Source organism: Neolamprologus multifasciatus, chromosome 20 (genome assembly GCF_963576455.1).
Source record: "Neolamprologus multifasciatus chromosome 20, fNeoMul1.2, whole genome shotgun sequence".
NCBI classification, from domain to species: Eukaryota; Metazoa; Chordata; class Actinopteri; order Cichliformes; family Cichlidae; genus Neolamprologus; species Neolamprologus multifasciatus.
Window position 1 is genome coordinate 16,189,941 of NC_140458.1, and position 13,081 is coordinate 16,203,021.

The following is a 13,081-nucleotide window of genomic DNA, read 5'->3' on the forward strand; positions in this document are numbered from 1 at the left end:
GGAACCGTTGTTCAGCGACCACACGGACCACCCTGCTCACAGCGCCATTTTGTTGTGGAAGTTTTCCCACTTAAATAAAGCCTGCAGACGAGCGGTGAGCGGTAGCTAACATTCTTTAATTCCATGCACACACAAAGAACAGACAACCAAACAAGCTTGTGGAGCCCTCCATGGCCGCGGGACAGACGGTCAGCAGAGTTCTCACTGAGCCAAAGTCAACCTCTCAGTTAAATACCTTCTCCAGGAACAAAAGGCAGTACACAGCTGTTTCACACCTTAAGGTTCACACTCCCTTGCTACTTCCCAGAGTCCTCAAGAGACAAAAGACTGGTCCTCTGGAGTTCCTGTTTTCCCAACATCTTTGCTACACCCCCTACCATTTGTCTCAAGTATGAGTGTCAGACATGTTAAAACAATGAAATAATGTGATTAATACCTTAGTGAAAGAAATTCCTCTACACTATGAAAGGCAGCAACAAGTTTAATATTCAGAAACTTAAAGTATGTATCAGCAGCAGAATGGAGCTAAAAATAAATGTTTGTTTTAGTTTTATGAAGCTTTGAGTATTTTGGATTAGTAGCACTGCTGTGTTTGTTGCATCATAATCGTTTATATGCTTTATATATTCTGAGGTAAGTTGATCTATAGTGTTACATCATATTCTATAAGGATGTTATGTGTTTGTATACTTTCTGCCCAGTTTGACCCATTTAGCAGAAGTCAGCCTGTTTAAGGCTCTGATATCTATTCTGTATGACTTAAAGCAGTTATGACATGGTCTGATTTTCTCACCCAATAAAGGAATATTTAATATATCAGTCTACTCTTCATTCTATCAGACACAGTTATCACAGCTCGTACATTTGCTTTTTACACATATATGTAAGCATTGAGCCAAATGTAATAATGCCAACATACTGAAGGAACAACATTTGTCTCTTATATATAATACATCTATATATACACTGTCAAAGATACTTGAGTGTCTTTGAGTGAAGATTTAAGGTGATAGGACATATAAATAGCTGCAACTTGAATCTTTACTGAAGCTCAGTATTTGACACAGAGTTCACTCACATGTGCTGTACCAGTGTACCTGCACATGTGATGTGACAATAGAAGTGATTTGATTTGAGAGTTCAAACTCACTGCTGTAATAACTAATGATGATTAGTATAATAGCTATAATATTGGCCATATCATATTTACACTGACTTTAGTCTCATGAACAACATTAGCTAATTGTTATTTACTAGCTAATCTTATATGACTGTTCAGTACAGAAATGAAGCCCAACAATCATGTTTTACAGTCCTGTGGTCTCAGCCTCAGATACTTATTAAATCACACAAAGCTTATGTAGAAACAAACAAATGAACAAAATATGTTCTCCTTCATTTCTGTCAACCACACGTTTCCAGCTATCATGGTTGCTAGGCAACCTGGGCAGCGCGACGGAGGCGAGACGGCTAGACCGTCCCATTTCACAAGCCTCACACTTCCGGCCTTAGCGGTCTTTGAGTACGCAGCCCTTGAGGACCGTTGAGGCTACGTACTTTAAGGCTGCAGACCCTGAATTGGGATACAGCCTGTGTTTTGGGGGTGCCTTATATGCATCCACAGGTGTGCCACCAATTTACTCACATGGACTCTACTAACCTATCAGAAGCTTCTTCAGCGCAGAATGAATCGTCTGGAGTTTTCTTATTAATTAACAATAAACTTAGTGTATATGTACTCCTAAATTTGATGAAAGTAATAAAAAATAGACAGCTCTGTCTCTCTTTATTCTGACATTTAACTAATTCAAAAGATATTTCAGTATTGGTTTATCCAAAACAAAACAAGTTTACTCTAAATTGATGTTGCACAGTAAAAAAATGTTATTGTGTTTTCCATAAAGTGTATGTAAATATCTGGTTTCAGCTGTGAATATACTACTGTGTATTGAAATTCCTCTTGTTTTGCATAGAAATATACTGAACAACATACAAAGCATAATATATAAAATAACATCTACCTGAGTTTTTTCTTTGAAAGAAGCCCCTTATGTCCATTCTTGTATATCAGTACATTACTGAAACCGATTTATTTAGCCGTGGATGGTAACAACTGAAAATATGAAATAAACACACATGTAAGCTAAGACTCTCTAAAGCAGACCTTCCCAAAGGGGGGGGGGGGGGGGGGCGCAGAGCCATTGCGGGGGGGAATGAAAAGGGAAAAAAAAACAATGTTTGGACACTGCTAGCACAGGGCGCCCACACAAACGCAAAGCTGGAGATGAAGCATCGCTGAATATGTTTCCAAACCAACTTCATTCTAAGCCAAAGACTAGAAAATATGGTGAAGCATGTCTGCCCTTTGGCTTCGCCTGCACAAATGCCGAGGTAGGTCAAACAGTATCCCACAATCTTGATTTTTAGTTCACAAACACTTGTTGTAATGACTAACTACTCTTTATACAGTAAAGTTACAGTAGGATACAAATAACATCAGGCTGATCCTGCCACACTTTGTTGCCCCTGTCTAAATCCCGGACAAACAGGATCCCACAGTTGTTTATGTTTTTAAACCCATTTTGCACAGAGAGACATTTTTTGAAAAATGTATTGATAGCAATGTTGAATATTATTACACAAGGAAAAAAAAAACAACTACACGTAAAATAAGTACACCGTGACGCCTCTGCCTTTGTAAATGGAGGGACAGTAACTGCGTGTGTAAGCCTGTAAAACCTGCAGATAGAGACAAAATACTGTTAATCTGACTATCTGCCATTCTGCAATTCATCTCATGTAAACAATAACGTGGCGCACAGCACGACGTGAAAAAAGGCAAATACCTTTGACCTTGCATGACGAACTCTGTATTCCTCGTCCACACTTAAACGCAGAAAAGGAGTTTTAAAAATCTCCGTTTTCGGTGATTCAAAACGCCGTTTACGTGTGGACGAAACGGACATAGCGTAAAAGAGTTAGTAGTTTATTTTATTACTAACTGTAATTTATTGCAGATTATTTGTATTTGCTTAATTGTTTACTGTGATATTCTGGATTAGGCTCTTTGAAAAGATCAGGACAGAAGGACATGGATAGGTGCTTTAATGAACAGCAGGACAACACACACTAACTTGTTTTCTTAGCGGTGCACAAACTACCCTTTTTTGTTGTTATATATTGGTCAACTAAGAACTAGCCCTGTAACAGGCACTTCTGTATTTTACCACTGGGGGGCAACAATTCACTCTATTACATTTACATGTGTGTGTGTGTGTGTGTGTGGGGGGGGGGGGGGGGGGGGGGGCATTCATTTCGCCATTTGTTGATTCACTTGAAGAGCAAGTAACTAATATGGGTCAAGTGATCCGTTTGATATCAATCTTTCGTGATACACCGTCATATTTACATTATTTGTACAATACAAATGATTTGCTTTGGTACCTGGTCAAACTTCAGTTCTCCTCTGCCTAGCTCCGTTTCTCCAACAGCGCACTCGCTGGTAGCAGCTCCGGCCGCCCCCTCGCTCAGTCGCTTAGTGCCTGAGTTCGGATCATACCAATATTAGGGGGGATTTATGCACAGTCGTAAATTTCCACAATGTGGGCTTCGAATATTGTGTGTAGTTTTTTGCTTTATACAGTTGTCAGCCAGGCATCTAACTATGAAAAAATTACACTCCAAAAACCCGGGCTTAAGCCCAGTAAGCCACCCCCCCTCCCCCCTCGCTCCGCCACTGCTCAAATGTCTGAATATAATGTAATACTCAGCAAAAAAAAATTGTAGATTTTCAGGCATGTTTGTTACAGGCACCTGCTGAAGAATAAAAGATGATCATACCATAATATTGCCTTTCAAGCTAACTGTCAGAAGTGTACAGCTGTATTTGCCTTACATGCTTTCCCCCCATTTGTTTGTACGTTTCAGTAAATTTTGGCACTTCCCAGTTTCAACAGCACAAAGCTGCGATGTTTACAATGCCTTCTGCATCCTTGTTTTCAAAAGAGTTTCAACTTTATGAAGTTAAACTATCAGAAGAATGCAAATAAACAGCTACGATGTCAGCCCTCAAAGTATTTCGTTAGAGGTAAAAACAGGGCGTGGCTTTATTTTGGCATAAGACCACTTTGAACTACAAAATGGGAACCATAGTCAGCATCCAGTCTGTCCATTATTATTCAAGCTGGTATTTGGCTTTTTCAAAATCATGTTACTATTATACATAACCAACTTATTCTGCCAGCCAGAAGAGACCGTTTTAGAATAGTTAGCAATAAGAAACTATTTCTAACGTTCATTTGACAACACCGGCCGCCTGGAGCGGACACCTTTAGTAAAGTCCTGCTGAAACACTGCCACCTTGTGGTGAAAGTTTTGCATGGGATTTTGGGGGGTTAAGGGATAGGGATGGGTTTAAAAGTATCAGTTTCCTGATTCAAATCAATTTTAGTTTGAATAATCTCATTTCAATCCATTAAACCCTGAATGTATTTTGCCAGAATCTCACCAAGTGATGCCGTATAAACCCTGCTTCCGGGTCCAAACTACTCTGTGTTAATTAAGGCTGATGTGTTTTTAACATGTAGTGATGGCCGAGTGAAGCTTTCTGAAGCACCGAAGCGTTTCAGTCCTCTTTAGTGACATCTGATGGCCAAAAGTATGACTCGCAGCTTAAAACTCAAACTGCTTCATTATGATTGCCCGCTCCTCAGAGCTGAACTGACAGCTTCTGTTTGATATTTACTTCAATAATAAATTATTTGTCTTTGTTTAAATGTGCCATGGTGTGTTCTCCTTTTGCTTGTGACTTCCTAATAAAAAATAAAATAAAAAATAAAAAAAACCAGGGGTGGAGGTGGTTATCTGCTACAAAAAGCCAGACAATTACAATTCTCCTTGTTTTATCCTCAGTTACTTTGACACAATGGATAAGCAGAAGAGAGTTGATGGATGTACAGAAATGAGACAACCATTAGAATGACAGAAAATACTTAGACAACTTTATTGTGTATCAAAATACTGTCTTACAATCATTTTTAAAGCCTTATTTTGGACAAGATTCTTTTTTTTGTTCAGAAACAGATTAGGCACAGAGCGGAGCTGGAAGGACAAAGGGAGGGGAAACAGGTGAGATCTAAAACACTGAGCAAAAAAACAAAAAACAAAAAAAAAAAGCATCTGTCCACTCCCTCTGACGCGATGAATCACACCATCATTATCGTCAGCCCTTCTGTTAAGCACAACTTTGGAAACTTCCCTTTTTAAACACATGAGGCAGTGAGCCACTGCACACTCACGTTTCATGCCGGGGAATCGGGCTCTTTATCAGAGTTCTTACAACCTAATGGACATGGATGGCCAGTACTGGTGCCACGCTTTCCACAAAAAAACAAAACCGAGAAAGTGGCATTTCCAGACAGCGGCGTCGGGATGACGAGCAAGCTACTGTGAAATGTGTCTTCCCTACTAAGAACAGCAGTGGCTAAACCTGGATCACACAAGCAGCAGGTAAAACAGCTGGGTTAGTAACAGAGCATCATGAACACTCTGGTGTAATGAACAGACATGCGTGTGTGTTCTCATAGAAGCTCATATCAGAGTGAATCCATTATTTACTGTGTGTATGTCAGAGTAGCTCCTCCAGTGTAAACAGTAACTTCAATCCAAAGCAGGGGGCCAGACTCTACTGGCGCTACACTAGCTTCTCATAAATCCACTGAAAATGGAAAATCGCCTAAGGCACGACTGACTGCTAGCTTACAGTAATAATGAAAAGGTGCGTCGTTCTCGTCCCCAAGTTTACTGAATGTGTTTAGCAGAAGAATGAAAACAGAAAATGGAGCAAATGACTGTAGACAAAGGAATATTCAATGCACTGAACTTTGACTGGAATTTTAAAATATCCAATCCTGGAATCTGGCTGAGGGCAACACTGATGAAGTCATTGGTAACATGGGAGGGATGTGGAGCTGTACACAATGATGGCTTAAACTGGAGAAAGTCGTTTTAAACAGTGGTACAATTCTAATCTGCAGAGCTGGATTTTTGCTTTATTTTTTTAAACTGTGATGTGGTAGGGGCTGCCGGGGATGTGCTCGTCGCCCCACTTCACCACCAGGATGTACTCTCCCTTTTCCTTGAGCTGGTAGCTCACGTTGTACATGCGGTTGCCCAGATGTTTCACAAGGATCTCCTCACATGGGACCTTAGGACCGTCCACGCCAACCAAGAGCATGTTACGACCTGCAAAAGATGTTTTCAGGTGAGTGATTGCATCAGATCAGCCCCAGAGCGTGTCGTGCAGAAGCAGCCACACCGCTGAAATGTGTGCAGAATTCCTCCATTGTTGCGTTGCTAAAACAAGCACAGCCTTTCCTCAGAGACGAGTCCTGACAACAGCTTCACCAAGCTACCATCGCTGAGTGCTGGCAGTACAGGCCTTCCTTCAGATGTCCATTTGCAGGAACAGATTAAATGTCAAGTGAAAGCAGCTCATATGAAAGCTCTGCCACACAGCAGGATTTTCTATGGTCATACTTACGACTTTACCACAAAATACAACATCTAATCCTGAATATTGTTCTGACCTGCGTTTTGTTCATGCATATCCTAGCTTTACACACCTGCTTTGCTGCAGTCAACGCTGAAGTTGTTCTTCTGACCAATGAAGCCCTTTGTCAGGCCCGGGCCCTTAGCCACAACCTTGCTGGCATCGGATTGGATAGGAGCGCCCTGCTGAGAACAGCTGATAGCACGGGTCACAGGGTCTACAGTAACAGAGGAGGTTTCATGCATACTGTGGCTGGACACAAGCTTGGAACCTAGAAGGCAGAGAGGAAGAGGAGTGTGAGTTAAAGCTGAAGGTATTTCAGCATTTTACATTTGATAAAATAATGATGAAAATATTCCTCCTCACCAGTGATCTTGGCCTTGAAGGGGCTTCCCACAATGTGGTAAGGACCGCCATACTTGATGGAGATGAGATAGTTGCCGGGTGCCATCGGGGTGTACGTGACCCTGTAACCCTCGGGACACTCCACGCAGTCCATCTTCACCTTGGAAGGCCCGTCAATGGTGACCGCTAAAGCCCCGGGCCCTGCGTTGCTCGTGTTCACCACAAATTCACATGATGTTCCTGGAGGTAAATGACACATGACAGGCAGGATATAGGGGACATCAAACAGGCAAAGGAATTTCATTGATTTGCACTCAGGGTGAAAGTGCTACCTGTGGTGCCTCCCTCCAGTCCTGGTCCGTATGCAGACACCATCCCAGGGTCTCCAGCCTGGCCGGTCTCTCCGACTCGAATCTTGAACGGACTACCAGGGATGTGACTTCCATTGAACTTCACATCAATCAGATAGAGACCATTCTCTCTGGGGATGAACCTGACTGCATATTTATCTATCAAACAGAAGGCACATCAGCCTAACGCATCACATCAGCTTAGCAAGTGCTTTGAATGGGTTAGGATTGGTTTTCCTGAGGTTACCTTGGTCAATCTCAGTGACGCAGCACTCCTCCAGCGCTCCTGACGGGCTGTGGACCTTGGCATCAATCGCACCCTTTGCTCCGTTAAGGCTGACAGCGAAGGACGCTGGTTGGTTCACTTTCAGACCCGATTCCTGCTCAACAACACACTCACAGAATCAAACACTGCATCGAAGGACAAAATGAACCCCCATGCCTCTGCTGCCCACAGCAAGTCAGCAAAAGGTCACCACATCATAACCACCACTCTTACATAGCTTACCTGAAGTCGCTAACAAGGCTAAAGAGGAGGGCTGTGCAGTGAAAAGGTGTGCATGTATCATATTTTTGCTTGTGCACGTCTGTGTGCACATGAAGATTCCTGTAAGTGTTTCTAGTAGGTGGTCTGACCATTCATTTTGTAATGTATTAGAGAACGTGCAATATGCTTTCAGTGAGCAGCAGGTACTTTGGAGTCGTGCTACCCAAAGCCTACGTCCACACAGTGTCTTTGTCATCACTGCATACATGCATGATACCAAGGCCTGTGTGATGATGCGACACTGACACATGGCTCTATGGGTGAATGAACAGGAAGAACAGCCCATGTTAAACCTCTTTAACCCTTTAGCGCCCACGACTTTCAGAGACGAGAGGCTGTTGGGAGCCTTTAGAATGAGGCACGAGAAACACACACAGTCCTTTCGTATCCCAGAAGCCCTTGCACTGCCCAGCAATGCAGCAGCAGCTGATGGTGATCCTATGTCTGTACCTTTGCTACCAGTGCATGCAAAACAAACCACTACAGCTGACTTGCTGTCAGAGGTATCCACGCTCAAAACGTCATTAAAACAAAAACCCTCACCGAGCTGCTACAGTAAAAAGAAATAAAAGGCTGGTCTCTTTACATGTGATCTAGCACAAAAGTCACCAACACTCTGCTGCTGCAATGCGGTGTACTGTGGCCTGGTGGTGTGTGCATACGGATGTGTGCGTGTCTCAGAGCCTCACCTGAAGACTGGCAACAGTGAGTCGGCGGGCATCATCTGACGGCGAAGCCACTGGGACGATGAAGGGGCTGTCGGGGATGTGCTCGTCGTTGAAGCGGATCGACACCTCGTAGTCACCTACACAGGGGAACCATCAGAGAGTCAGTGAGAGTGTCACTCAAGCACAAAACAGTGACAGGACGTCTCTCTCGCACACGCACGCACACACTCATGAGGACCAGGGTCAGAGTACGACTGAAGCATAAAACCACACTATAAACTAGAAATGTGATTCAGTGTGCAGCACAGGCTCTGTCTCTTCTCACCAGGCTCCTGCACGATGTAGGAAACCCCACTGGAGCCGTCCTTGCGGTCCTCAAAGGCGATTTCGGCCTTGCTTGGCCCCTCCACAGCAATACTGAGACCTCCGGCCCCAGCCTCCCGCGTCCAGATACTGAACTCCGCTACACACACCCCAAAACAGAGTTAGCTATACAGTGTAAAATTACACACTGGATTCTGCACTCACAACCCAGACACCACACCAACCTGGTACTCCAGCCTCCGCTCTCTCCAGGCCTGGCCCTCCAGCACGCACTTTGTGAGCGCCACCCTCACCCAGGGGGCCGACAGTGAACTGGAACGGGCTCCCAGGCACATGCACGCCGTTGTATTTCACACACACTGTATGCACACCGGTCTCAGTGGGCACAAAACGAATGCAGTAGGTGTTATTCTCTCCCTCCATGATGTCAGCCTTGTGAACCTGACCAGAGGGGCTGGTCACCTGAGCGGTCATGTCCGCTATGCTGATCTCTGAGGACGCACAGATGTAGACATACAAACATGAGGATCTCCTAGCGTCAGCTGCATTAGAGAACCTAACCGTGAGAAGGCTGTAACCTCCCCCTTTAGACCCGAGCACAGATGGAGAATTAAATACGAGTTCCTGCTCGTCTCACCTGGGATCTTCAGGCTCAGGTCACACTGGCTGCCAACGTTGGCAACCGATGCTGCCCTCTTCTTCCTGGTGATGCTCTCCTTCATTCTGCCCTCCCCTGTTACCTTCACTGTGAAAGCACTTCCTGTGTATACACATGAACAAATTCACTTTTACAAAACCGAAACATGTGCCTCCTCTGTAATCCGACTGTTTCATGTAAGCACCTGGCACATGTTGGTCAGCAAACTTGATGTTGATGATGTAATTTCCTGGTTCAGTGGGGCAGTAGGTGACCTTGCAGGTGCCATCCTCCTGGTCCTCAGTGTTAATGTCCACTTTGCTGGGGCCTTCAATGGAGAGGCTCAGGCCACCGTAGCCTAATGCAGCAAAGATGAGCATGACAAATATGAATGTGTAAAAATAAAATGACAGCATCTATGCTTTCACTGAGCATATACCTGCATCACGAGTGTCGATGATGAACTCTGCAGGCTCAAAGGTCCTGGCCTCGCTCAGCCCCTGTCCACTCACACGCACACGGCTCGCGTCACCAATCTCTGACTGCTTGATCATTACAGAAATTGGGCTGCTGGGAATATGACGACCGTTCTTCTTGATGTTAACAAGGTGCTCGCCAATCTCCTTGGGAACAAAGGAGATTCCTAAGACAGACAGAGGAGGGTTAACAACGCGCCAACCAGCATGCAGCCCGTTTCATCCCCCCCGTCTTACTTAGGGAACCATAAAATAATTTGATTCTGATGAGTCATTGTTTAGCAAACTTATCAGACGCACACTCACCAACGTGACCATTACGCAGCATCTTCAGCAGGCAGGGCTCCTCTCGCCCTGAGGGTGTTGTAAGAGAGGCTGTCAGCTGGCTGAGGTCGAGCTCTCCAATGTCCAGTGGAATATCTGCAGCCGAGCCCACCTTCAGATGGGACATCCTCATCGAATCGTCACCTAGAGATGCAGCAGTGACTGTTAGGGCACACGCCAATGGCATAAATGCACTTTTTCTATCATATTGTGTGTGTGTGTGGGGGGGGGGGGGGGGGGAGCAGTGGGTTCAGGGGAGGCCGACCCACACCTGACTGGAGGAGAGGGTGGTGTGTGCTACAAGAGCAGTGGGAAAGCCAATAAAAAAAAAAAAAAAACATGTTAACAGCAACGCTGCTGTTTTCAGCTCACACACACACGTATCCTTACTAAATTAACTGGATTTTTATCATTTCGGTTTGGGCGTCTGATCAGAATGTTTCCAGGCATGTATTCTTGGAACATCTCCAGATCCAGCAGGAAGGGAGGAACTACGTTACTGTAGTGTGTGGGCTGCATGGATGTCTACTCTGATGTAGAAAGAGTTACCAGTAATCCTAGCAGAGAAGGGGCTGCCTGGGATGTGCTTGTCATTGTATTTAACAAGGATGCTGTAGTCTCCCGGCAGCACCGGCAGGTAAGACACGGTGCAGGTTCCGTCCTGGTTGTCCACACAGCTGATGTCAGCCTTGGATGGACCCTCGATGGCCAGAGACAAACCCCCTACAAAGATGATCAGCGGGCGTCACATGTGTTCAAATCTGAGGAGGCAGGTAAGTCATAGCCAATATAATTGCACTCCACAGGTGTGACTGTTACCCACCTTCTCCAGCATCTTTGGTGTTAACAGTAAAGACGGCTGGCTTGTTGACTGTCCCGTGGATAAGGCCAGGCCCATAGGCACTGACATTACCACTGTTCATGTAATCCACGTAGAACTGCAAGGGACTTCCTGTTGGCAGACAGAGCGGTTAGTGTCGCACGTCCAAACCATCTTCTCAGTGCACTTTAGAGCCCACACAGTCCTAAATGTGTGCAGATACCAGGGATGTGGATGCCGTCGTATTTGATATCCATCTCGTGCAGCCCAGCCTCTGTGGGAGCGTACTTGACAGTAACCGTGCCATCTTTGTTGTCCGTGATGTCAGGCTTAGCCACTTTGCCCGATGGCATTCGGACCTCACCTGAAGCAGAGGACAACACAATGACACACACATCACTATGATCAAACTACGCATTTATAAAGGAGACATTACCTGTGATCTCTCCTTTCTGGATGGTGAATGGAATCACCAGGTCAAACGGTCTCAGACTTGCCACATCCAGCCCGTTCATTCCCATTGGTCGGTCTGTTGCCTGAGAGACAGAGTGCACCAGTCAGATCACAGGTTGTTAAGAGATCGTGGCAACCGTTCTGGTTACAGTGACAATATGTCAGACAAAATGAACACAGTGCGGGATGGAAGAGGAAAAACGCCAACAATGAACAGAGGGTGAGACGATGAGATGGAATGATAATGGCGACCGTGATCAGGATGATGGTACGGACAAGCTGCAAGAGCAGGATGGGGACAAAACATCGGAAAGCCATTTTGAAAAACGTGGAGTAGCTGGGACGGCCAAATTTAGGATTTTCAAAATGGCCTTTTTCCCTCTGAAGCCAGGTCGACATGGAACACTGTCCACAAGGGCTGCATAATGCTTCAGTAAATATATAATTTGGTCCCATGCTACGAAGGAAACCACTGTTCAGCTCATACAGTAGACTTTGAACCCTGAACTTTAACATTATGCAGCTCTGCTGAACCGTCCATGTGTCCCTGGCATCCTGTTTGGAGAGAGAAACGAGAGAAAGCACCCTCTCAGTGATGAAACACCTGCAATGAGACACAGCAGACAATGATGAAAGGAGACCATATGCGCCATAGACGACAAAGGGACAACAGGGAGAAGCAAAACTGAAGCCGAGAAGGCCGAGAGACTGGAGGCTGAGGATTTAGATACCCAGGGCTGTTGAGTGTAGTACTGGGGCATTTGGCTCTGTTGCATGAGCTGGTCTGATGGAGCTCCTTCCAGTGCCTGGAGGGTGTAGGTAGGGATGGTGGAGGGAATTGAGAGAGTGAAAAAGATAAGGCATTGGAGCGGATTAAAACGGCAGTCAAAGTGATTTAGAGAAACGGCTGCAGGCGTCAGAACCAAAGCCTCTGTAGGGGAAGTAGTTGAAAGCATCTGTGGTCCAGGGCTCTGACAAACCTGAAACTGCTGGTAAACAACCAGCTCAGTAGTTACTGTACCGACGAGCAACACAAACACTCTGCATCAACTTGTAATTCTTACCACGTCTACATCAGCTGCTGCTCATTTGAATTTAAAATCTGTCTTCATAAAGGCCCCGCCCCTCTACACCATCTTACTGAGAGTACTCAGTATGAAGGGGCTGAGCAATGACAAATGAAGCCAATACAGGCGTGACAAAAGCTGCACCTCATTGTCCTATAAAGCTCCCACGTCCACCTTTACAGCCGGAAAAACAGAACGTGCTTACACTCTGCCCATGCTGACCAAAGCTGCTTTTTGGACCCACTTCCACAGCAACACAACATGTGTGACTTTAAAACATTAAATCAGGGCTTTGGCATCTCGGACTGCATATGCGTTTTCTTCAGTCGGTGGTTTCTGTCACTCTTACTAGCAGCAGGGCTCGACTGTAACCCAGCGTTGAGCGCACAACGCACAACCTTTGGACAAACTGCCTGAAATGTGTTGACAGAAACATTTCAGGGATTCTGAGTGATTCTGCACTCCAGATGGGTTAATTGCAATAAAATAAATGTCATCGTGATGACAGATTAAGCCACAC

General features: G+C 45.1%; 1 protein-coding gene across 4 annotated transcripts in view; it reads right to left on the reverse strand.

Annotated features, from left to right (window-relative positions):
• Window positions 1-4,972: 4,972 nt before the first annotated feature.
• Window positions 4,973-13,081, reverse strand: part of flna (filamin A, alpha (actin binding protein 280)) — a 34,268-nt gene continuing 26,159 nt past the window's right edge. For 3 of the 4 annotated variants that reach the window (XM_085146741.1, XM_085146743.1, XM_085146742.1), the window contains 17 exons: window positions 12,226-12,300; window positions 11,478-11,577; window positions 11,265-11,405; window positions 11,045-11,173; window positions 10,771-10,944; window positions 10,204-10,365; window positions 9,861-10,064; window positions 9,627-9,779; window positions 9,422-9,544; window positions 9,009-9,275; window positions 8,786-8,923; window positions 8,482-8,597; window positions 7,493-7,625; window positions 7,228-7,404; window positions 6,917-7,135; window positions 6,624-6,821; window positions 4,973-6,243 (listed from right to left, as the gene is read on the reverse strand). In XM_085146741.1, coding sequence (XP_085002867.1) covers window positions 6,059-6,243; window positions 6,624-6,821; window positions 6,917-7,135; window positions 7,228-7,404; window positions 7,493-7,625; window positions 8,482-8,597; window positions 8,786-8,923; window positions 9,009-9,275; window positions 9,422-9,544; window positions 9,627-9,779; window positions 9,861-10,064; window positions 10,204-10,365; window positions 10,771-10,944; window positions 11,045-11,173; window positions 11,265-11,405; window positions 11,478-11,577; window positions 12,226-12,300 — 2,694 coding nt within the window. In that variant the 3' untranslated portion in view covers window positions 4,973-6,058. The remainder of the gene's footprint in view (window positions 6,244-6,623; window positions 6,822-6,916; window positions 7,136-7,227; window positions 7,405-7,492; window positions 7,626-8,481; window positions 8,598-8,785; window positions 8,924-9,008; window positions 9,276-9,421; window positions 9,545-9,626; window positions 9,780-9,860; window positions 10,065-10,203; window positions 10,366-10,770; window positions 10,945-11,044; window positions 11,174-11,264; window positions 11,406-11,477; window positions 11,578-12,225; window positions 12,301-13,081) is intronic. The other variant, XM_085146744.1, reaches the window with a different exon arrangement.